Source organism: Aulonocara stuartgranti (assembly GCF_965226115.1).
Source record: "Aulonocara stuartgranti genome assembly, chromosome: 5".
NCBI lineage: Eukaryota > Metazoa > Chordata > Actinopteri > Cichliformes > Cichlidae > Aulonocara > Aulonocara stuartgranti.
Genome location: NC_138943.1, coordinates 4,807,915 through 4,834,100, shown reverse-complemented (window position 1 = coordinate 4,834,100; position 26,186 = coordinate 4,807,915). Strand labels below are relative to the sequence as shown.

Below are 26,186 nucleotides of genomic sequence, written 5' to 3'. Positions count from 1 at the left end.
GTTTCAGTATGTGGATAAAAGGGTTCACTTTAGCAGCAGCAGCACTTGAAAGCTTGAATTGCCTATACATTTAGAGATTTTTTTCTTTTTTGACGCTGCCAGATAAAAAGAAAGTTTTAATAAAGCTTGTCACACGTTAAAATCAAAATCTTCCCCCATCTCTGAATCCTGCAGCTTTTCTCTCTCTTACATTAATTTTCCACTTGCATTATTGTGAAATAATCAGCGCATAACTTGAAGCCACAGTGAAAAATGGTCTGTAAACTTGCCAAAGAATTGCTGCTAGTTCCCTCAGAGCTCCACCGCTGAATAGATTGCTTGTTCTTTGATTGTATCTGTTTGTATTCCTTCAGGAAGAACAGTGATAAATTCTGGGGCAAAGTCACAGTCAACCACAACAACAGCTATACAGACTCAATCCGGCAGCAGTCTTTGGCGTCCAGGACACCTTGCCTATGATGCATCAGTGGAGACTGACCTTGAGCTCTTGGTATTAAGGTCAGGAAGCATCATTAGTTCTGTTTCCCCACTGCAGGGCTAAGAATAGGAACGTGAACACAATCACTCAGTCATCATCTTTGTTTTTTCACACAGTTCTCTTCTTCTTTTTTAGATCAGGGTTTGCTGGAGCGACTAAAACAATTAAACATCTTGCTGTACCTCATATGAGCATAAGTGGGATTAAATCAGAATTAGACCATAAAGCTCTGATTAAGCGTAGTTAAACTATTAATATTATCTGTACAGCCAGCCCAATATGGAATCAGTATGTCTTTAATGTCTGTATTTTTTCTGATGATCAAATCTAATCAAATTCCTTTTCTCCTTTTTTTAATCTTTTTTTTTTTTCAGTTTTCAGTTCAGTTCATTTTTATTTCAAACATATACATTCACCAACATGTCATAAAAATCTTTCCATGCAGTTGTTTGAAAAGGAGTAGGCAGAAGCATATACTTATTTAGCCCTTACATGAACAGAGCATGGACATGTTGCTACATGCACACACACCTGTTATTACGGTTAAATCTCCCTAAGGTAGTGTTTCAGGCCCTGAAGTTCCAACGGCTTTGATTTAAATTAATAAATGATCCATTCTCTGCTTTAGAGTAAAGTATGCTGGAAAATATCACCATATACAGAACTGAGGGAAAGAGTTTCTTTTGTTTTGTTTTTTAATAAATACAAATCACCTGCAGTTGACAGCTCACACCTTCCATCTCTGTTTCCTTCAGTCCCGGTTGGGGCTCTGGCTCACAATCAATACCTTTCACAGCTAAGCCAATCTGCAATAATAAAAGCATTACAGACAGGGAAAAATAACATCAAATCTTATTAAATATGGGAGATAGTCTCTTCCTTTCTACTGCATGTCTTCCTGTCTCTTGTTGCCTAGGTGATCAGGAAACCACTACGTTGGACAGATCATTGCTGTTGGCATGATCCCTTAATGTTCCTGGGTGATCAACAGGCTCAGGCTCAGGGCCTGTGTTGTGGGTTACAGGTTTGAAGCTTAGCATTCTGCTCATCTCTCCTGCCAGCCATGTATATTTCACAGGATTGTCTTTTATATTCAGTCTGTGGCTCAGTGGAGCACTCATCTTTATTTCATTTTGTGGCGTTTTTTAATTTTAGCCAGAGTTTTTTGCACTCTCCTCCTCCTCCTCTCCCTCCCTCCATCCTTCCTGACAACCCCCTCTGCTGACTGAATCAGTAATGGCATAATGCATCTTGCACTATAAAACTTTCACCAAAACAAACAGTAACTTTCAGCAATTCAATTTCTGCCCTTACTGCACCTAGACTGGAAAAGGGTGAGATCTGCACTGTACTCATATTAAGGGTTTTTTTGTCTGGCTCAGTGTTACAACTTTATCACATTAATGTACAGTTACAATAGATTAATTTCATTCTAATGGAAAATTCACGTGAATCTATTATGGACATTTATAGAATCATCTTTTTATTCTGTCATCGCTAAGAAAAAGTCTAAGAAAAAAATCCTTCCTTCAGTGCTGGGTTTTTCCAGAAAGCCTGATCCTTTCAAGATGCTGAAGCATCTTCTTCTCCATATCTGAGCTCCTGCATCGATGTGCCATTGGTAGTAAAGACTAAGTCACTTGTCACCAACCTGATTTCTCCAACCCAGCCGTGCCAAACTGATACATAGCGTGACACACACGGGCCCTCACTAATGGTGATGACAACAGCAAGCATAAACTGGCCATGACCCAACTCTGACTGGCTGTTCGTTGCAAACATGTGGGAGGGGCTTCTGAGCTCAGTGCTCACACCCAGGTGTGTAGCATGCTGAGGCGATTGCCACTCTGTGAGCACATACAGATCCAGAAGAAAAAACCCAAACCAAAACAACTGACCAACCAATCAAATGAAAAAACAAACAAACGTAAACATATATATATATATTTTTTGTACATAGTTTAATCCCGCAGATAATTTTAGTTTCATTTTCTTAAACTTAGAGATTTCCGGGAGTGAGGTGTCCTCAGTTAACCCTTTAAAGCCGGTCGGAGCGGCACGCTCCGTTTTGCATAACTTTTGTAAAATCCCGGTAGCACTGCAACCACGTAAGCTAGCACAATAATTTTTTTTGCATATGAAATCGGAGGAGTCGTACTTACATCCATACATACATGTGCCATCAGCTTGTCCTAGGTCACAGTTTCCTTCCACATATAGCTTTGCAAAAACTGCATAAAAAGCACTTGCAGCAACAAAAACATAATATTCCAGAAACACGCTTTGCCAATCCGATCAGCTGTTTGTAACACTTCCTACGTTCATCAACTATCGCACGTCTGCCATGTCCTGCCTGAAACCGAAAGTGATTTCATTTTGCGGAAATGTAGTTTTTTACCATCAGGGCCTTATGAGCCTATACTGGTGTTTTTAAAAGTTATGTTTGACTTTATGACTTTCTGTGTCGTTTCTGGGATGCTTAGGACTCATATTGCACTGCTGGAAATAGTTTATTTTGATGCATATGCTGTTTTTTTTGCAAATTTGCATTATAATATTTATTTTTGTTTTTCCTGCAGTATATAAAAATTGGTGTATTTCAAAAATAAAACTATGAAGACACTCAAAATAAATTTCCTGTGGTGGGAAACTATTTTGTGCAACTTTTTTGTATTTACAGTTTTGAGGGATAAGCCTCTTAAATTTCTCTAACTAGAAATATATGTTAAAAAAACAAAAACGATTTAAATTTTTTTTGTAGTTTATTGCACTTTTTTGCAATTTATGTAATTACTATGCACTTAATGCATACATATTATTAAAATATGGGCTTTAATGGTTGATTTGATGTATATCAACTTGAAATGCTCCCAAAAACGGCTCCACAGCATGTAAAAATATAATATAAGCTCTGGCGCACTTGGTTCTGTAGGTCTTAAAGGGTTAATTGAGACAAAGGAAATTAGTGAAATTAAGATTGACATGCTTACACTGTGAAGAAAATACAAAGGTGAATTTTTCAAAATCAATGCTGCAGTTTCTATTTCCTTCGCTGACAAGAGCCATCCTCCAGGTTATATTTTTAAGCCTTTATTACAGACATCCAGAACTGATAAGAAGAAAGAAAGATGCAACACAGGAGTCCAACCAGACTCAAAGTGGGCATGGTGAAAAATGTAAGACTAGTCAAAGAACTCTTATGATTCCTTATTTATATGACAGTGAGCATTGCACTAAATAAAGGTACCTGCAAGGGAAGCAAGCTTTATTACTATACAATGGAAACTTTCTGCTGATCTCATTTATAAATGGATAATTTCACTTGTTTAGAATAAACTTTATTAATTTGTTCTCAGTTTTTAAATCAGCAATGTGTAATGTTGTTAGTAAGTACTTCCACTTAAATTCAGTGAGGCACAAAAACAAACTAGTATAAATACTTAAGTAAAGTAGGTAAAAGTACAAAGTGAAATCAGACATGAAGACTATATTTTTCTCTCTCTTGCGTAAACTTCACCTGTAATAAGAATGAATGTCTTCTCCCCAGTGCAGATATGGACTATCTTGTACAATTCCTAGCTATAAACCTTTACAGTGTCCTTGGAACAGCTCTAAAAGGCAACAACAATTTTAAGATTGTCTCATTTCAGTTGGTTTGATGTCAAGGGAGCGTTTAACCCACAAACAAACCAATCTAACACAGTCTGTTAGCTTTGCCAATACATCCTCAAGTCAATACAGCCCGCCAGCCGTTCTTTATTTACACATTTGTTTGTGGTCTTGGTAAAGCTGTTCACATCCCTGTTGGGCCATCCCAATTAACTGGTAATGGAAAACTAGACTGAAAGTGAGCCTTCTTGAGAGTGCTAGAATTATAATAAATCCAGATCAATTTAAATGACAACAAAAGTGGAGCCAACTTAAATTCATACAGTGGTGTTTACAAACTGCTGCATGGATCATACCAGAATAGTGTGAAGCAGTGAGAATTCTTCAAAATAAAATTGAGTGTGGAGGGTTTTTTTTTTCTAACAGGGAACACTACTGCTGGTGCACCATCTCAACCTTTTTCTTTGATGCAAAAAAATATGTCAAACTTGAACCTGCTTCTTTTTCTCGCTTTTTGAAGTATATACTTTGATTTTAAGTTCTTCTAAAATTTGTGTGTTAAAATAAGATCTAGTAATTAACTGTCAGTAGGAAGTAATGCTATCTATGATTATGGTTACTTTTTTCCCTCTCCTGTAAGGGAATAGTTACACTGTAAAAAGTAAAGCAAAGCCTCAGTTACGCTGACTTTAACGTCATAATAACAAAGACAAAAAAGAAAAAAGTTCCAGGAAAGGTTTCCTTTAACAATTTGTATTTTTTTAATATTTCAAATTAGATGAAGACGATAAATGGCATACATTTTTCAACCTTGTGATTTAAAATATATTTAAATATATACAGTCACCGCTACCTGTTTTACACCTTGGTACAGTAATACCTCTATTGCCTTCAGAATTGCCTTAATTCTTCATGGCAGGGATTGAAGAAGGCACTGAAAACATTGTCAGAGTTTTTGATCCATATTGACATGACAACATGACAGGGCTGCTGTAGATTTGCTGGCTGTACATCCATGATGTGAATGATGTGAATCTCCCATTCCACCAAAGGCTCCACAAGATGCTTTATTGGATTTAGATCTGTGGAGACCATTCAAGTACAACTGATTCATTTTGAGAAACAAGTTTGAGATGATCTGAGATTTGTGATATGTTGTGTTATCTTGCTGGAAGCAGCCATCAGGAGATGTGTGTGTTACAGGGATTGACATGGCCAACTACAATCCTCATGTAGACTGTAGCTCCACCTGAGGGGCTCAGGGGGCAAAAAGAAAACATCTCCCACACAAATACACCAGCGCAGCAGTCTCAACTGTTGATACAGGGCAGGACGGATCCATGCTGTCATGTGGTTTATGCCACACGGCCAATCTCACAGCAGAAATCGAGACTTACCAAACCAAGTAACATTTTTCCAATCTTCTATTGTCCAATTTAATGAACCTGTGCAAACTGTAGCCTCAGATTTCAGTTCTTAGCTGACAGAAATTGTGCCAGAAAATCCTAGAAAAATCAACATTTTCTGAATTCAGACCAGCTTGTCTAGCAGCACCATGTTCTGAGTCACTTAAATCACCTTTTTTCCCCATTCTGAGGCTCAATTTGAACTTCAGCAGGGGTCTTGGCAATTTGCGAATTCACCAAGTTGCTGCGGTGTGATTAGCTGATTAGATATTTTTGTTAACGAGCGGTTGAACAGGTGTGCCTAATAAAGTGGCAGGTGAGTGTATATTTCTTCATGACTCATTCGGAGGGCACAAAGCAAATAGCATCAATAAAACAAAGTACAGTCATGAGGAATACAGAGAAAAAGACTGAATTTAAATTAAAGACACGTATCACAGATAAAACCGTCAGCAAAGTGAGTCACTGCCGATCAACTGAGAACCAGTAATTTTTATACAGAGGATTTTATCTAAGCAGCACCACAGAGACTTTGAATAAAGCAATGAGGAGGTTGATATTTAACAGCATCTCTACTCATTTTAAAAGCTTCCAACAAAATAAAACACATTCTTTTTGCAAATATTGAAACAAAAAACAAACAAAAAACCCTCAAATAGGTAGGTTATTGGGGAAGAGTTTCATAACAATTTAACAAATTACATTATGAACGGGGGTTCACCCATTTCTATGTTTTTTATGTTTCCACGCATCAACACATCTTATTTTAACTCTAATCAGATGGATTTCTCCAAAGTAGTGGAACTCTTTTCATTTGATCAGCTGAACGACAAATAATTTCCTAGCTTGTGGTAAAAGAAGGAAGAAAATATAAATATGAATAAATAGCACAGCACACATTCAATGTTGGTTGGACATACAATACTAAGACTTTAAGAATTGACATCTCTTTATCTGACATGACATTCAATCTGATCTATAAAACAAGTATGAAATTATTTGGCAACAGAATGTAATCTCTGCAACACGGGAAATGTGAATGGAAAGGAGACAGTGGGGTCTGATATCTCAATAAAGAAACAAGAATGAAATCATTAACTAAACCGTTTGGCAACAGAATCTAATCTTTGCTACATCAGACGTTCTAAATGAAAATAGGAGGGTGGGTAGATATCTCAACAAAGAACATTTGTTATCACAGATGAAAATCAATTCTTGCAAAAATAGAAATCACTGTGCATGCAATCGGCGTAAAGGCAGCAGAGGTGTTTAGTTAGGTGCTGCGGAAAAATGTTAACATGGTCTACAACACACGGATTATTTAAGAACGCATAAAATTTTAATGCTGCACCCTGTGAAAGATCATAACTAGACCTGGGAGTGCATCTGGTATAAAAATGGAAAAAAGATGGGGGAGGAATGTGATTTATACAATTGAAATGGTGGTGCAGCAGGGGCTAGCGAGAAGCACTGACCTCATGGATTAAACATCCGAGGAAATTACACAAAAACATTCATCAGCAGCATTCATTTGTAAATCTCATTTTAATCTCTATTTAGTGGATGTTGCTATCTTCAAATAATGTCCATCTAGTTCAACAGAAATTGCTTTGCCTGATGAGATTTTGTTAGATGTTATAAACCTTGAGGTGCACAATTACACCAGAGCAAAATTTGTGGATGTGTCATTTTTGATGTTACTTTAAGGTTAAGTCTTCATCATAAGAATGATGTTCATCTACTAAACCCCGTCGTAAATTGTGGTGCTCCAGAAGTCAGGGTTTTACTCATTCAAGGTCTCACACAGCACTTTTTGATACCAGACTACTGCACAGGTACGTATATGAAATACTATGTTTTTTTTCCCTTTCTTTTTTTTAATGTACACTTTGCTTTACAAGGCAACAGGGCAGTCAATCTCTCACAGATATCTTTTTAATCAATTTCTTTCTGTCCTTGTGTGTGCATGCGTGTGATTTATGTGGTTCAGCAGGCCATCAGGGCACACTGCTGGCCTCACAGTACTTTGGTGTCTGATGTAGCAAGACATGAGTTCACCCTGGCCTCCTTATCTCTAGTGTGCAAAAACATCCTAGCACAGAGTGACAGAGAAAAAAATGTAAAGGAAATGAATACCTACAAAACGAGTAGAGTTGGGATGACACCGAAGTTGAGAGGAGGAGGTAAGAGAAGTGGTAAAGGACAGCAGGGATACATGAGACCGCATGTTTATGCAGTGCTGCTCTGACCTAAATAAGGTTTCAATTTTTTTTTTAAATATTCACTAATGGATACTAAAAAATTGTAACAGTATCGATGCCAACAATACATGCCTCCTCCAGCTGATGCACAACTTCACACAACCCTCACTAGCGGGATAACAAATGAATTGGAGCAGATTCAGAACCCCGAACAACATTTCATGAGGAATTTTGAGAGTTTGGTTTATGTATTAAAGAGTTAATATGAATATTAACCCATCTACCACATTAATGCCAGCAACATCCACTATCTGTTAAGTTATTGTTTAGGTAGCAGCTAGCACGAATGACCAATAGTAAAAGAATATTGTTAATACAGGAGCTAGATAGCAAACATTATCCATCCTGCCCATCTTTAATGTTAATAGACAGCATTAGTTTGACTAAAGAGCCCAGTCATTTGTAACAAGTGTTACGTTCCAGATTAAGGTTGAGAAAACTCTGCCAACAATTAAACAAAACAGTTGCCGTTTAGCTTGCCAACTCTGTTTGATCAGCAATGAACTGTAGTATAAAACACTCCCTCAGTCAACCTACAAATATTGCATTTTAACACTATCTCTGGGAAAAATTCACTTATTTAGTTATCTTAATCTATAATATTGCCCTGCTTCAGACAAGTTAAAAGTAGTTTTGTTCTTAATGTTATTGTTTGTATTGCCATTGTCTTTTAATGGTATTGAAAATGGTATCGAGTATAGGTACTGAGTTTGAAATTCTAATAGTGTAACAACCTTAGACTTACGCTGGTCTATGATTGACCTCAATCTGAACCAAATCAGGCGTACAATGTAAGTTTGAGCTAAAAATGTCACATAGCCGTTTAAGCTTCGTATTGTCAATGTGGCAAGGCACTATAGATGTCTGTATGTGCTAACAACTAGCTGTGATATGACTGTAGATTCTCGAACAGTCTTTGAACACAGCAGCTTCTTCGTGTATTTACTTTTGTCGTTCCCGCAGTGACGCAGTTTGGTTCGCTTGGATTTCACTTCACAACCAAACCACAAGGAAAAGCTACAAGTTTACAAACACTTAAACTGATTTGGACCAAAGAAAACAACCTACAGGTGTGAAAACACCCTCAGAAACCAAGGCCATGCTGTTGCTGTCGTTAGCCAAACTAATCAGACATCGTGTGTTTGCAATGTTACACATGGCGCAAGTTTGTGCATGTTTAAGCAACACTTGATTAACGTGTAGCATGATTACCAATTTCATATAGCTCCTAAATATTTGTCTGGCCAGTGTTGAACATTGTCCATTTGAAGTGTGCTCAGTGTTAAATGTTTTCTGAGGTGTTTCTGTCTTTCAGACGAGGCCTAGCCTAATTTTGTCTCTCTCGTTTAAACAGCCAGTAGCCAGAAACATCCCTAGCTGTGACACCGCTTTTGGTGTGGACCGCCAATCTCAAGGGCGACAGTGGCAAATCTCACACAATCTCACCCACTCAAATCTCAAAAATCTTGCTAATTACACACCTAAAGAGACAACTTGAAAACGTGTGGGGTGTAGCTGTCGATCAGAAGTGTTGATTAAAGACTAGTAAAATAACATTCGCTGTTTGAAAATGTAATCAAGCAGAAGACTTGTGTTATCAAGCTGGACGTGACTTTGCTGTGTTCACCATGTTAAAGAGGGTTACATTAAATACATTTCCAGTCTGACACACTGGCATGCTTCTTCAGTATCACTTTCTGGGTGTTTTACAGTGGAATGGTTGGTGAAAACAAGGGTGGGGAACAATATGAATGTTCATAGACCTGTGCATGCTTAAGGTAAAGGTGTGCAGTGCCATCCAATCCATTTTAAGGCACGAGGAGTTTACATTGGCCAGAAAAAAAACTTGTTCATGAACAGTGATGAATGAGCTGAACAGAGGTGTTTAAGCAAAGCTTTCAAAGCTATTTATATCTTCTTATTTTTAAAAATGGGTTGCTATTTCATGTGAGAAATTTTCTTTGTGCAAATGCAGTCGTCTTATAATTTGTTATGTAGACTACCTGATGGAGGTCGGCAGCTATTCAGTTAATAAATATGAATAATAAATAAATATGAATTCATCCATCCATTCGCGTCCGCTTATCCTTTTCAGGGTCGCGGGGGGCGCTGGAGTCTATCCCAGCTGTCATAGGGCGAGAGGCGGAGTACACCCTGGACAGGTCGCCAGTCTGTCGCAGAGCCAACACACAGAGACAGACAACCATTCGCGCTCACATTCACTCGCACATTCACACCTATGGGCAATTTGGATTAACCAATTAACCTATCCCCACTAAGTGCATGTCTTTGGACAGTGGGAGGAAGCCGGAGTACCCGGAGAGAACCCACGCAAATATGAATTCCAAAGTCTAAAGTCCTGCACTGAAAACAGGATGGACCAGCTGCATCAAAGAACTTGCATATTAGCTCAGCTCACCCATGACTGTGTTTTCATCCCTAAACTCTAGTCAGTTGCACTTCATGCATTCTATGATGCAACATATTTCCCTACAGCAGACATGCACTGGGAGTTTAAGGTTATGCTGTTTGCAACTTATTTTCCCAAAGTCAGAGGCAGAGAAAGAAGAGTATGGTCAGCAATCTCCTGCTCGGTCCTTCAGGGATAGCATCCTGCTGTTGTTCTCCTTGTTGTTGCTGCATCGTATTGTTCATGCTCTCCTCAGCTGAACTTATTGAAGCACAGCTCTCTGCAGAGAGATGCCCAGCCTCTCACTGGTGGGACATATGATTCTGTTTCTTCATTTGTCTCTCTATCACTTCCTAGAACTCATTCTCTGTCTGTCTGGTTCTCTAGGTGCCATATTATGTCACTGTCACTGACTGGTCATGTCGCTACAAGCAGGTTGGGGTTTGTCCAAGTGTTTGCTGAGGGGAGGGTGACATCTGCTGAGCAGAGTGAACTGAGGCTTTAGGAAACTGGTTCCATCTGCACCTTTTTGATCAGGAAACAGAAGAAACGAGATTTTCTTTATGAGTGGTTTTGCTCCAGCTGTGAGTGATGGGTGCTGCAGTCCCACTTGCTTCCATTAATGCCAGAATCTGAGGTTCCCTCTACTGAATCTAAATCTAAAGTGTTGATGTGTTTGTTGTCACCTAATTGGTTCTAGTGTTAAAGCAGACATATCAAGCTGTTTCAGCATGTCAAATGTCTGCAGTGTTACAAAGCACAAAGTCCATGCAGTTATTCTCTCCCACAGAAAACACCTACAGTAAACGTTTTGGCAGGCCAGAGATTCCTCTCATTGCTTATCTACGTCACCGTGTAAAACATTTAGCATAAGTCCTGCCAAGCTGGCCTAAAACAAAGCATGTGTATTTATATCTACTTCCTAGAGCTGCTTCGGTTAACTTCACAATGTCTCATTGATGAGTCAAGTGCACCAAATTATCTCTTACTGGCTGCACAAGTGAGCAAAAGTGTCAAAGCTCTGCTAAACATAAATAAAGTGTGTTCATTTTTTTATAGCAACATTCCTATGACAACAGGAAAGCACATTAGCAAGTTGCACAGCTAATGTGGACAACAATAGCATTGCTGTTATTCTTAATATATCACTTATGTGTTAGGTTTGGTAAGTTTATATGCTCAGACACTTGATTACTGATGGGGAACAATTGTGATTTTGTAGGAACTAATTGATTATGATGAAAAACCAGTCTCCCTGCAAGTTGATAACTGTCCTGGAACATTTATTCCCATTAGGAGCTTTATCCATGTTTGTTTAAATATACTGACCTTTTGTGGTTATACAAAAGGTTGCTTTTAATATTACAGTGTAAAGCATGGATATTTTAAGTGCTTATCAACCAGCGTAGTCTGGTGTAATACGACTGGACAGTTTCCTATATAAGCCTTTAAACATCACAAAGATTTAAAGGATTTACATGAAAGATAATCTGCTAAAACATTTACGACTCAGCAAAATTTAAATAACATCTCTTATTACCTTAGAACTTAGAGCTGTACCCAGAGGCCCACGTTTACAAACACAGAACTATTATTTGATTTTGACGGAACATTTCTATTTTTTTCATATTTACAGTAGAGTTATTTTAATTGGTGCAGTGTTTTCCTTTTTCTTTATTGTTGTCATTGTAATGTATGTACACAGAAGAGCCACTGAATAGGAATCGGAGAAACTTTATTAATCCCAGAGAGAAACTGAGTTGTCATAGCAGCAAATATACAACAAACATCAAACACTCATATAAACTGAGTGTAGAAAAAGAGATATTGATAGATAAATATTAAGATAAATAAATATAGAGATAAACGTATAAATATAAATATACATAAATATAAAAGGACATGAATGATATTCCAGACATTTGTTTGAGAAAATTTTCTCTGACTGGATCTACTTAAATTAGATTGAATACCCCTGCTTTAGAAATACCAGTCCATTGTTATTCTGTAAAGTAAAGCAGTTTTGTCAAAGCTGCCGGCGTGGTTCATTTATTCATAAGAGGTCCAGTTTTTTTCTCAAACCCAACCAATTAGTTCTTAGTGCCTAAAACTAACCGGCAAATGGAAGCCAAAGCACAAAGGGAAAAAAATGGAGTGACATTAGAAGGTAAAAATTTTAAATATATATATATATATATATATAAATAAAAAAAAACCACATTAAAACATGATAAAAAACATCTGTTTCCTGGTTGACAAACCTCCTACTTATGCCAGTACCTTCCCTCCAACATCCAAAGGTGAACTTTGCAGGTCTCTAAAATAGAACCATTATCTCTGGCCACTAATATTGCAGTGGGCTGTGTGTCTAAGCATCAATGCCAAAGGACATTTTGCACATAACAGAGGGGACAGGACAGCAATATATTACAGCCCGGGATGAAAATGTGTAGGAACCGCTAAAGAAGTCAAAAGGCACGCACTATAAATCTGATGCCCATGCAATTTTTCCTGGAAAAAAAAATCTAGCGATCATTCCAGATACACAAATTCAAGATGTCTGCAATTAACTTCAGATTAATGAAGAAATAATCGCAGCCTACTGTGTCAGGCATTTCTCCTCTCAGGCATTTTTAAAAGTGGATTTTATTCTTACCAAGAAAATGTTGCACCCCAGCTAATAGCGAAAACAAACATACCACAAGCTTTATGAGAACAATATGTGCTGACTGGTTCTACGAGGTTACTTCCTCACTCAGAGCTACATTATGCATCGTTCTCTCGTTCAGAACCTATAATAGCATTAAAAGCACAGAGTGGTAAAATGCATGTCAAGGTCCTCCAACACATGCTGACAGTTAAGCTCTGCATAAGGAGTATATTACAATTTTGTGAGGGCAGTTAAGATGTGAGATGTTTTTCTGATGTTTCCTTCTGCCCACACAGCCTCAAGTTCAGTTTGCTCTTCACTCCTCTCCTTCTTTACCCTTGACCTAGACTCCCTCCACAGCAGCCTCCTTTGGGCCAACTTGGACTAAGTTAAAGGAGGGAAAGTCTACCCTCGCCGCCTCCACACAGACCATTTCTTTCCTCTTGCCATCAATCTCCCCGTGCCCCCTGCTTCTTCGTTGCTCGGGCTAATTAACTAAAAACCAAGCAGAGATTTTATATAATTCAGCAGCAAGAACTGCCACGTCTCGATCCAGAAACACACAGAGAAAAAAGTGGTGACTGAAGCCAAAAACCACCAGGAGAGGAAAAAGGAAAAAGTAAAGGCCAAATTTTGTCTCCCTAGCACAAAAATATCAGAACACGAGAACCTGGAAGCCAAAACTATGAAATTCTCTCGACATATTTTATTTCTTCCATGGCTACGTTTTAATCAGACACACTGGGAAAATTAGTCGCAGGCCGGGCATGACCAGTATCAAGGTGTTGGAGCAGGGAAGACAAGGAAGTGGAAAGAGCTTGCAAGAGGAGAAATGGCACAATGAAGTGGAAGATAGAAGCTCAATTGTGAAGGTTTTGACAGGTGCAGGTGAGAGAGCTGTAAGATGAAAGACAGCCAGAGCGAAAGACAGGGAAATGGACTGTGCGAGGCGCGAGGGATCTGTGACCAAATGGTCTTTGCGGAGTGCTCGCTTCTCCACTGAAATCTCCTGACCACTCTCCATTAAGCTTGAGTCCAGGGAACAATATATAAAGAAAGTTTTGACATGGGAGAACAATGTGCAGGAAACAAATAAAAATAAAAACCCCAAAGAACAAAAAACAAACAAAAACGTGAAAGTGTATCGAATAATACATCCTGTGTAGCTTCTGAAATCCTGCACAGACTAAAAAAAGAATGCAAGATGACAAGACTATATTATTACACATCTGCTTAAAAAACATAACATGAAACCCTTCATATGTCCGCTGCGTGATCTTTTATTTATTAAGATACTGTGAGTCTCGATGCATACTGAGGCTTACCAAAAGAGTCACCAATCCAGCTGGGTTACCTATGTCTTTTTCCCCCATCTCATCCTCCCTCCCTTCTCCAATAAATTCAATGCTTGTCTGAATTAATGCATTACAAGCTGTGCTTGCGATATTAAAAAATGATAAAAAACGAATCCCTCCTCCACGGTCTCATGTGAGGCAGGGTCCTCACACTGAGCTGACCCTGAGCATTCTCTGCCATCTGCACCATGAGTTATGATATTTGGTGTCGCTTGGATTACGCTTTAATATTTCATTGCAAAATCCTATTCTATATATCTCCCCCAGGTGTGTTACTATTAATCATAAGATGCTGTGAATACCCAGGGCTCAATCATACCACCTAACTGCTACAGGTGCGTGATATTCATAAACAAATATTTTGCACATGTATAAAAAAAGGTGGAAAAATAAGGTGCACACTTTGCGAGCACTCAGCTGCATTATATAGATATTTTGTTCACTTCACAAGAGATTGCAAGAGGAGCAAACTATACGCAATACTTTTCAATGAAAGTCCACGTCCACCCTTTATGACCTTAATAATAAGCACAACCTAGAATTATCACGTTTCTGAAAATGTATAAGACCTGATTGTAAACTGTCATTGCATAATGCAGCACAGGTGTTCCCACTAAAGTGCTTGTTTAGTGTATTAATAAAGGTAGTTGGAAATTGTGCATGCAAACCGCCACACAATGACACACACACACTTGCACAATCTGTCATCGTCTTAAGATTCTGCGTGTTGTCTCACTGCTCCGTGTGAGCTCGGGTTCAGTTCACATGGTTGTTTCTCGCACCAGTAAACACACGTGAACACACACTGCTGTATCAAATAGCAAAAGTATGAAGCACAGCATGTGTTTTCTCCCAGGGGGAGCTGAGCGTTATGCCATAACTGGTGGCCCCCGCCGAGAGCTGAGCTACTCATCATGCATGTATGAAACAAACACAGTGCCCATCATCAGGAGCCAAGCGTCCCTTCTGATGTGATCTATTTCCAAAGCTCGACTCTGCTCCTTGCAGCCAGGAAAAAGAGAGCGAGGGAGAGAGAGATTAACACGCTGCTCACATCACAAAGATGGCTGGGGACCTCTCAAAGTGGAGCAACGCGAGTAGACCAATCCAAAGTAGGGCTGACCACTTCACCTAGAATCTCCCTCTGCTGCTTTATTTTATTAAGTCACGCAAAAGAGGGCAACAACAACTAAACCCCAGCGGAGATTCAGGAAAAACAACAGCAGAATACATTACAGCAAACAAACAAAAATATGCATCAATCACTGATAAACTCATCAGCAAAGCGTTTAGTGAGGTCATTGACTGAAAGAACTAAGGGTCGTTTTCCTGTAGCTTTCTTTACAACCAAGCATCTTTTTGCAACCAGTAGAGTCGCCCCCTGCTGACCATTAAAAAGAACGTTTCTGATTTAAATCCATCTTTTGTATCTATGGGTTTAACTTATAAAATACAACAATAAGATTATGATGCTTCAAAGCTAAAATATTGACTATTTCCATGTTAGAATATTAGCAACATGCTTTTTCTCACTATAAATACAAGACACAGTTGGGACTAGTTTCACCTGGTCATAATTCAAAGCGTTGATCAAAATAACTTATTGACCTGATGTGGAGCTTTAAAGGACGTTATATAGTCACCAAAGTGATAATATTTCATCTTTATAATGATATTAGTGTGTGTCTTTCATGGTAATCCATCCTATAGTTGAGATATTGCATTAAAGAGGAAAATGTCAGCCTCATGACAGTGCTTAAAGAAAGGTCAGGGGATCAACAAAGTCTTTAAGATACATCCTATCGGGACCACAAATGTCCGTACGAAATGTCATAGCAATCCATCTAATAGTTGCTGAGATATTTTAGTTTGCAGCAAAGTGGTGGATTGACTGCTAGCATGGCTAAAAACAAGCAAGACAAACAAAGACTTTGTCTTTATAACCCGTCATAAAACTGGGAGATGTTTTAAACTGCGAAATAATTAGAATATATACTTGACCAGACAGCATGTTTAAAGTGCACCAGAAAAAAAGCAACTCCTAAATAAATCAACCTGAATATTTAAAAGAATGCACTCAAACGTTTGGGTCTCACTCTGAATTAAAGTTGCCATTAGAAAAAAAGGAGGTGATGGATAAAGTGATGGAGTTCCAGCTGCCCTTCTCCTCTGGTCAGGACACCACGCAGTGATGGATGTCTGCCCTCTTGGCAGATGCGTTACAGGGTCACGACACACCCAGCTGTAGTGTCCCTTTATCGGCGTCAGCTAAGTGTTCATTTTCTCCTCCCTGCCATCATAGCTGTAACACCTCAGTGGTAATTGCTGTGTGATAAATAAGCTTTGTGTAAGCCCACGTTGGTGATGACAACACGGAACAATCACGAAGCCTTATTCCCTGCATTCCTTAATTTCATCTCTCAGCTGTAAATGCGAGTGTTTGGGGATAATTCATTTTATCGCAGGTCCATTCTTTGCACACACGTCTGTGTCGCACATATTTACAGCCAACAGATTACGAGGCATATTTTCAAATTGATGTTATCAGCTCCTCAGAACCCCCACCCCCTTTTTTCTAAGCTACCAACCAACTCCTCTGGAGGAGCAATTTTCCACTGTTGCTCTATATGACTTGGTGAGTCATACACAGTACTATTGTAATAATGGTAGACCTTCCATTGAGATAGGCGGGGATGCATTAAAATGCTGTGTGAGTGTGTGTTCTGCAGTGTGCCTAGAGATCAGTTCAAGACAGTTCAGGTGTGGTTATCTTGACCCGGACCTCCATATGTGCTTTGCCCGCTCTGCCCTCATCCTTCTCACCTTCACTCGAGAGATACAGACCAAACAAACTTTGAGCCACTATAAAAGGCTGTGAGAAAACAAAAATGATAATGACAGAAAATAGAACAAGAAACACAGTTTCATACCAAAAACCTCTAGCTATCTCCATTATTGCCACATCCTCCACCACTCAAGCTGGCAGTTACACAAAGATCAGCATCGGAGGCTGGACGGTAGCTTGGGCCGGGAGACGTGAGACCCTCTTGAGGCTAAGGCAGCAGCTGTCCACAGGCCTTCTTTTCCAGATTATCCTGGCAGTGAAACCTGGGTCGCATGGTCCGATGTGCAGCCCAGTGTTCTGCCTCTCTCTGTTTGGCCGCGTTTTCACTGAAGCTCAAGAACTCACTTTTCCAGCAACAGGTCAGGGATGTTTTGTGCTAATTTTAAAGCTTACACTGTGACATGTTGGTTGGAACACTTACTGGCTTGCTGTGTGTTTGTCTCACCAGGGTCTGAATGAATAAAGGAATGCCTTTGCTACTCTAATCCATGTTATATGTCAACCTTCATTTTGGATATAGTTAGAATGCAAGTACACATACCACTCTGAATCAATGGATGCGCCAGTCTAACCTATATGTAAAGTATATGTACTGCACTGAACTTGTAATTTGACACATTAAAACCGCTTGTGTCCTGCTGTGTCTATTAAATTTATGAGGTAGCAAAAATCATCTCTATAGCATTTTATTTTAAAATGACAGCCTATTTAAAAACCAACTAAAACTCATCTTATTAAGCTTTGTTTTAAAGTATTTTTGCTATTTTTTTTCCTTAAATATGCAATATAAATAACATTTTATTAATTTTCATTTTTCAACCTATTTTAACTTCATGTTTTTTTACTAGTAACTGAATGGTCTTGTGTGTGTGTGTGTGTGTGTGTGTGTGTGTGTGTGTGTGTGTGTGTGTGTGTGTGTGTTTTACATAAATACACCCTACAACACAGTTTCTATAATTTAAGGACAGTATTTTTAACAACTGTGTTAATTTGCAGATTATGATGTTATATACAAAAGAATGATGTGAATCATTAGTGAATAAACTCCCCAAACTCCCCATTAGTGTTTTATGAAAGAGAAAATTGTACATGCAGTCAGCAGCACTAAAGCCTTTTTCAGTTATTAAACTCTCATTTGCTGAATTCAGATTGACACAGGAACACAGTAAGATATGTTTCATTGAGCCAGTAAAGATGAATCACCAAACATTAAACCAATGAAAACACATTTTGCCATATCTCCCATGATGCTTTAAACTGTTACCAAACAAAAGACATTGTGTTTACCATTTTCTATTAACTTGAGCTTCCTGAAGCACCAATAGAGACCAGACGAGACACGAAAAGGGGAATTTATTCAAGTTGTCTGCTTCTGCCGCTCTGATTTCCATGTGTTTCTTTCCAACATAAAAGCTTCAACCGATTGCCAGTGTTATTTGCAGTAATGTGAAAGCCCACCATCTGGCACTCACAGCCCAGTCAGTCTAAACCAAAGCAAGACTCCTCTGACAGCTGCGGGCTAGTTTGCAAAATTCAACAGAGAAACTGGCTTATTTCATGCAAAACTGCTTTTGTTTCTTACTATAAGTAGCTTGTCCTAGTTAATTTAATTAAAATTTTGTTTTTCTGGAATATTTATAGAAAACAGCAGACATGGAATAAACACTAAGAGTTAAGTTAAATTTCATCTGATCCTTTACAGGGGATGGTACTGTTAAAAGGGTGAACCGATGATTTTAGCGAGTTTACACGTGCAGTTGTTGCACAAGCCCTCAATTTGATACAAGAACACACAAACAGCCCAACTAACGTCACTGCATCAGCATGAATTAGTCTTATAAACGTTCAAATATTTCAGGTGATGGGTTCTGGATTTTCACTTTGCTGGTATTTTTAGCTTTAAGGAAACCGGTCAGCCTAATACGCCAGCATTTGGTTCAAGATGCAGCATATAAAATGTACATTTTTCAGCTCATTTTATGTGTTTTTAATTGTTTTTTTATTTATTAACTTATCAGTTTGTTAAAGTATGACTGAAAATGTGTTCCACTTTATTAATAATTAAAGTTTAGCTTTATTTGTATTTAATTACCAATACCTACATGCTATATTATTTTCTTCCTCTCTCTTTTCTGCAGAGAAAAGCTAACAGTGCTAACAGAATTAGCACCATCAATGCAGTAAAGTGATACACGACTGCATGGTACTGATCATTTTACTGATAATGATGAGGCAAAATTTTTTAAATGTTTCACCTACAATAGAAAAAATGAGCAACAACTAAACAAAAAGGAAAATTGTTTCACGTTTCATTCAAATAGCACTCCAACGTATTCACAGTTTTTCACTCTTAATGACTAAACCTTTTTACCTTGTTACTGATCGTTGAACAGATTGTACTATGATGGTGTCAATCAGAGTGAGAGTTTAATAACTATTAAAAAAAACTGTGAATTTTGAAAATGTGTTTAATTCACAAAGTAACACAAATATAGTTTGGTTTTAAGTAGGTGTAAAACAGGACATGTAAAAGAGGACTGACACATGCAAAATATTCATATTTAAAATTTATTTAAAAATAGTTTTTAGAACTTTAAGGGAACCCTGAATTTTGCTTCCCTGATATTTCTCTTCAACTGAAAAAGTCTGTTTGCATGTTCTGCTTCAGACTGGCAGAATGAAGTAAGGAAATGAGCTGACGTGCCATTTACAGCCCAATATACATCAACAACAGCTTCCATACTAGATTTTTTCACACTTACACAAAACCTGGGCTTTTTAAGACCCGTGCTTTTGTTGTATATATGAATTTAAGGAAATTCACCTGGATCAGTTCCCCCTGGTGTTTTTATTCTTGGGTAACTTAGAGCGTTTAGAAATAGCATCAACTACTAGCAGCATGACCATACTTTTATCCTCAGAATTAAAACTGGCAGAAAATATAGAACCAGCAAAATTAATTAAGTCTTAGAAATCTTGTATTACAAAGTTTGAATGCAAATTCACCAGCTGTGATGACACTACCATTACATGAAGCAACACAAAAATAGAAATTGTGAAGTAAAATCAGAATTACATGAAAATAAACCCTTGTGATAGTGATATATAACTGAGTATTTTCACTTCAGGGCTGTTCTGTGATTCACTTGCACTGTAGTATTTCCATTTTTTGCAACTTGCTTGATTATAAATAACTTACAGCTGTAGTTACTTTAAAGTTGGAGGCTACAACTGATCAGTTAATAAAGATAGGATTAACTGATACTGATTAAACTAACTGATTGTATAGATTAAACTGGTTTGGCCAAAAGTAAAATCCTGCTTAAATACTAATGCATGCGCAACAATAATCTAGTAGAATAATATAAAAAAGATTGGGATCCTTTTTCGTTTTTATGAGCACTTTTAGTGAATACTTTATTTGAAGCTCATTACATGCATGCATGACTGTTGTCAGTATCACAACTCTTACTTAAGCAACTGAACATATAGAATAGAATAGAATAGAATAGAATTCAACTTTATTGTCATTGCACATGTCACAGGTACAAGGCAACGAAATGCAGTTTGCATCCATTTCCCTATAACTAATAATTATCAGCATTGAGAGTTGAATATTATATTAAAGATTGTGTTATGCTTTGGCTTCAAAGGTTGCAAGCACGTCGAGGTAGCTGTTGTTATAATTTTTGCATTATATAAAGAAAATTGGATTAAACTACATAAAACTTTGGAAAAATAAATTCACAGTGCATGAAAGGTAACTGAAAGCCTGACCCAGGGTCATCTTTTCTATCTGCATGTCAAACAGAAACTGAAAGCTCTGACAGGGAAAGAAGCAAACACCCGCAAAGGCCTGTTCAGCCGTGAGAAGAGCAGCAGCTCTTTCCAGAATCTGCAGCATGTTCTGGCTTTCTCTTTCCATGCATCTTAAAAATAATACCATTGCCTTATCAATAATTTCACACATAATGCTTCCTTTCTTGCAACTCCACATGTATCTGAGCTGTCTGCCAAACAGAGGGTTGTACACTTTGTTTGTAATTTAATTTTGGCACCATTATAGTGATTTTCTGCCTGCTGCTTGCCTCCATTTGTTATAAGTGGATCATCTAGAGTTTTCATAACACTAGTGGGATTTTAAGGTTGTTAGTACCCAACTTTACCTCTGCAAAATTTTAAAAACAGTGCAATAATTCAATGATCAAAATACAATCAAGCTTGCATTTACTGTCTTACGTGCACTCCAACAACTAAACAATGATGATTGTGGTTTTATGCAAAGCAGAATCTATGTAATGTTTTATTTTACATCAATCTTCGCACATTTAAATTCCCTCTCCTTAAGGCTAATACAAAGCCTGAGGTGTTCACTGCATCAAGCAAGGGATGACTCATTTCACAAGTAATGGTTTGTCAAAAATGGGGCATGGTGCTGTCGAAAAAGGAGAAATCAAATTAAATAAAATGGATCATTGGTTGACCTTAAGCAAACTGTCTTAGAACTGAAATTTAAAAAAATTAAAATACAGTATGAATCTGTGCTATTTTTGTAGGTTAATTCTTTGATCTCAGGGAATAATTTCAGAGGCAACACATACAGCAGTAATGTGATTGCTTCAGTCATCATGTTTTATCAGATTACATATCTAATCGCTTTGTAAATGGAGAGTATAATTTGTGCAGATTACAGGCCAGTGGTGGCTCCTGTCTGCTTGACAGTTCACATGATCCGCAGACAGCCAGAAGGATGGGCAAAAAGACAGCAAGTGGGAAGGAAACCACCAACCACCTGCTTTAGTCCCTGATGGAAAATCATCTGATCCTGCTGTTTCTGATAGCCCAGATTTTTTCCCCCACAATGGCGCGAATAAGTGAATAATATGTAGGCACGCACTTGAGGCATGGAAACATACTCGGCTGCATTTCTCACACACGTTTACGGAGACTATGGAAACGCAAAGCTATGCAGAATACATGAGACATGATTGCAAAGGAAGTAGGACTATATATAATGAAATTAAAGCAACTCAGTTTCTGAAATATCCCTGGGGTATATAGCTAGTTGTTTTATGGGGGGAGATAAGAGGATTTTGTCAGGCTGAGATGCTGGCTAATGCTATTGTTTCTACAGGGAGCATAAAACAGCAAAGAAGCTTTTCACACGTCTTTCCTTCTTTTGTAGTACTGTTACTGTAGCTATCATTTCAAAGCACAAGGTGGAAAAAATTATAATATCGCAGCAGAGGACATATTATGAAGGAAGTGCAACTGTTTTATTAGGTTTCTCTCTTCTTCTTTTTTTGCATGAATATGAAAACCACCCATTCAAATACATTAAAGCAAATTCATTTTAAAGATATTATGGAAATGATCTACAAAATAGGTTTTACATTTTACATGCTGTCAAAAACCATAAAATGAGTTTAAGGTATCCTGCGAGAATTCCGATTCTCTCTCGCTCTGTCTCCCCGTCTTCCCTTGCAAACTCACTTATGCACTTACACGTGTACTTAAACAGCCCTTTAAGTTACTCTAATAGACCATTAAAGGTGGTCAAATTAAGTTAGAGGTGTGGTTAGCGTAGCCCTCTCTTTCCTTCTGCTGACTTGTCTTTTCCCTCATGCCTCCTCGCTGTTTACCCAATTTTTCACCTGCCTTCACTTCTTCACTGCCTCCTTTAGCTCGTCACTCCTTAATCCCTCAACCTAATAGTGCTCCCAAGGAGGCAACTTGTCATATTATGCCAGCCAAATCACTGTATCATCTACACGGCATAGTTGGTGAAAACAAACAAGATTCTGTCCTCCTTCATCTCTATCGCAACAATTTCAAATGGCACATTACAGAAAAGCATGGTTGATTCAATCTATTACCAAGTCAATCCTAATACTTGAATCTAGTGGCACTCTCACGATGAGCCTTAGCGGTCCTACTTGGCAGGTGAAATGATTTGCATTCAATCTTCAAAAGAAGTGCAGGGGCTTTTACCTGTCACAATACAACCTAACCCCAATCTGCCAGCAGCAAAAAGTCTTTAAAAAAATTGCAAAACAGACAAGTCATTTTTGAGTCACTTTTTGTTTTTTTGCTTGGAGAGAATATTGGTTATTGTCGGCCACGAGGCAAATCTGTTGGAACTCAAGGTTTTTCGCCCAGCTGCCATCTTTTCATACACTTTGTCACTTAAATCAAGCAGCATTTGCTTGTTAATAAGACTTCACAGTCTTCACTTTAAAAAAAAAAAAAAAGCAAATTAAAATGTTTTGTCAAAATTCAAGAATTATTAAACAGTTTCACAGTTTTTTATTTTAAAAAAACCCCCAAAACTCTATTTGCAGACGCATAAAACGGCGTATTATAGTGATAAAGAGATCTAAACTGGAGAAAAACTAAATTGAGCAAAGATGAAGAGGAAGATGAAGGAGTCACAGGTATGGAAAAGGGAGAAGAGGAAGAATATGGTGAAAGGTCATGTTTTTATTCTCTTTTATTTAGCTAAGGCCAAAGACACACTGAGCACAGATGCTGTGTATCTGCTGGGACAGCCAGCCTTCTATTGTATTCTGTTGTACTGTATTGTACTCTGTCATGTGTGGAAGTCTGTGCATTATTACAGTCAGTGTAAAGAATAAAAAAGAAGAAACTCTAATATAATGTGCACAGCCGACTGAGCACGCGTGTGCGTGCACGCGCATATTCATCCACACACAGCAGCAGCTGCAGCAGCCAAACTAGGCGCACAAACTCTTTGCCATAGCGATGACGAGATAATAAAAGAAGCCACGGGCGCGTTTAACTTCAGAAGGAAAATTAGAGGAAGTTGCTAAGAGCACAAATAGATAACTAGATAAGGAGGGGGCTTCTTAATAGGGGAAATGCTCAGACAGCAGAAATCTGTGCCTTTTGGAGACGGGCAAAAGTCACCATACCCTTTCTGCAGTCAAATAAAGCAAAATTAAGCCTCCAAACAGGCGTGTTGTTGTCTGTTTCGTGGTTAAACTGGTGTTTTGAAGATGTAACTTTAAGCCAAGTTAGACTAATTGGAGGATTTACGCAGTTAAAATGCGATTTCTTACGAAGAAATAGTAAAAGGTTATTGCTTGCATCATTTTCTCAGGTGAGTGATCTCTAGGAAACTAAACCTCTAAAGGAAGAAGGAAGACGATTCTCTACGAAATCATCCAAATCTCCGTGGACCAACACACATTTAATTCCCTTTTCTCGATATGACAGTTAACTCACCTTCCGTAGGATCCACTGGCTCAGGAGAACTATGGTCCAGCTGAGAACCTGCATGTCACCTTCCTTTTAGCGGACCACGCCGAAAAGCTACGCGTCTCCCCAGCTGAACATATAAAGACACACCGCGGAATCCAAGCAATCCCAAGTGGCAGGCGACAAGTGATGTTTTTGAGAAAAACACGGATAAAGTTGTTTGTTTGCTTAGTCGGAGTCACAGTGATTTCTACAGACAAACTTTGAGCGGTGGTTTCAGTTTCTCCGGTCCGCCTCATGTGGCACATCCATGGTGTTTGCCTCCGCTCATGCTGGACGTCTGACGGAAGTTTGGTGCGAAAGTCAGTTTGGAAGGTGGAGGCAAACAGCGGAACGTTTGAAGATCACCTGCGCTTCTTGTGTTTTGTGATACTAACTGGCTGATTTTGAGAGATGAGATCTGTCGCGCGCCCTATCTCTCCTTCTCCTCCCCCCACCCCCTCTGTCTTTCTCTCCCTGTTTTCGCGCGGGCGTCACGGCGCACAGCTGCTTCTCCTTTATTGGAAACCGCACTGACCACAACTGCATGTAGATTATGTTGTCCAGTCAGTGTTTACACCGAGAGGTGACTGCTGACACTATCTGACGCTCTGTTCGTCAAACAGGATGCTTTTGTTGGATATTTATTTATACTGGACTGATTTTTAAGCGTAACGTCTCTTTTTTAAGTTTCCAAAGTTGTTTTTCCCCTTTCTTTGTTATATGCGACAGCAAATTGAATATTTTTGACTCATTAGTTGGACAAATCAGTCAGTTTGAAAAAACGTCCCCCGTTGCTTTGACTGCTTTTGTTTTTGACGTTAGTTGAGGATATATGTTATACACTAATCAACACATAGATTGCAGGGAATTTTAGCACAAGTCTTGTGTGATACTTCCTCCTATATGACATCTTCATATAGTTTGTTCTTAGTTTGTTTGGCTGTAATGCAGGATTTATTAACATGGATGGAATCAACTTGCATTTTAATAGATAGATAGACAGACAGACAGACACTGTCTAACACTAATGTATGCCATTGTCTCCTTTTTGTGACTGCTAAACAATCATTATCTTACACAAAAATCTCAAACCTCCACTGCTACATTTAGGTGACTGTGTGTGATGGAGGGCAACAACCCAAGCTAGCCAGACTATAAATTCCCAGAAAAACAATTTTGAAATATTAATGTTGCATGGATATATTGGGGCAGCGCGGCCCCACATTTCTCCCTGATGGCCAGTCCCAGCTGCCGCTTGCCTGATTGTGCCACCTTTAAAATGAGCTGATCTGGGATGCACAGTGTTTACTTGCCTGTCTTGCAAGTTTGTGCAGAGATCAGTGTGTTGGCCTGCTGAATTGTTTCTGTCTGCGTGGCATTATATACTGCTGTCAGCGACTGAGCGACGGGCTCTTCAGTATAAGCATAATGGCTGTCTTGACTTTCTGTCGGCGTATGATGAAGCATGTCCCTCCTGTATAACTGTCTGTCTGAATGACTGACCAGCTGTCTATTTTTCTGTGTCTGATTTGTTGTTTTTCAACCTGTTTTTCTGTCAGTAGCTTGACCCAATATTTACAACATTTATACTATGAGGTTCTTATCCAGTATACCAACTTTTCTTTTTCCCTGTGTCTCCCAAAATAAATTACTGATGTTCTTCTCTGATCTTCTCTCCACATTCCTCATCTGCAATATTGCAGATTTTATTTTCTGCACATGAAGAGAAACAACAGCCGGGGATATAAGTCTGCAGATCAACTACTTTCTTCTTCAGATACAGCATATTTCACCTGTAGCATGCCATTATACTTCTAGTCTTGTGCTGACAAGGCCAGCTACTGGGACCGCTTCAGCAGCCATGTTGATAGGCTCAGAGGTTGCAAAGTAGGGCTGGTCGGTCACAGATGGA

General features: G+C 38.6%; 1 protein-coding gene across 1 annotated transcript in view; it reads right to left on the bottom strand.

Moving 5' to 3' along the window:
• Positions 1-24,777, bottom strand: part of nxph4 (neurexophilin 4) — a 47,362-nt gene extending 22,585 nt beyond the window's left edge. Inside the window, exon 1 of the mRNA XM_082532636.1 lies at positions 24,260-24,777. Coding sequence (XP_082388762.1) covers positions 24,260-24,313 — 54 coding nt within the window. The 5' untranslated portion in view covers positions 24,314-24,777. The remainder of the gene's footprint in view (positions 1-24,259) is intronic.
• Between the last annotated feature and the right edge of the window lie 1,409 nt (positions 24,778-26,186).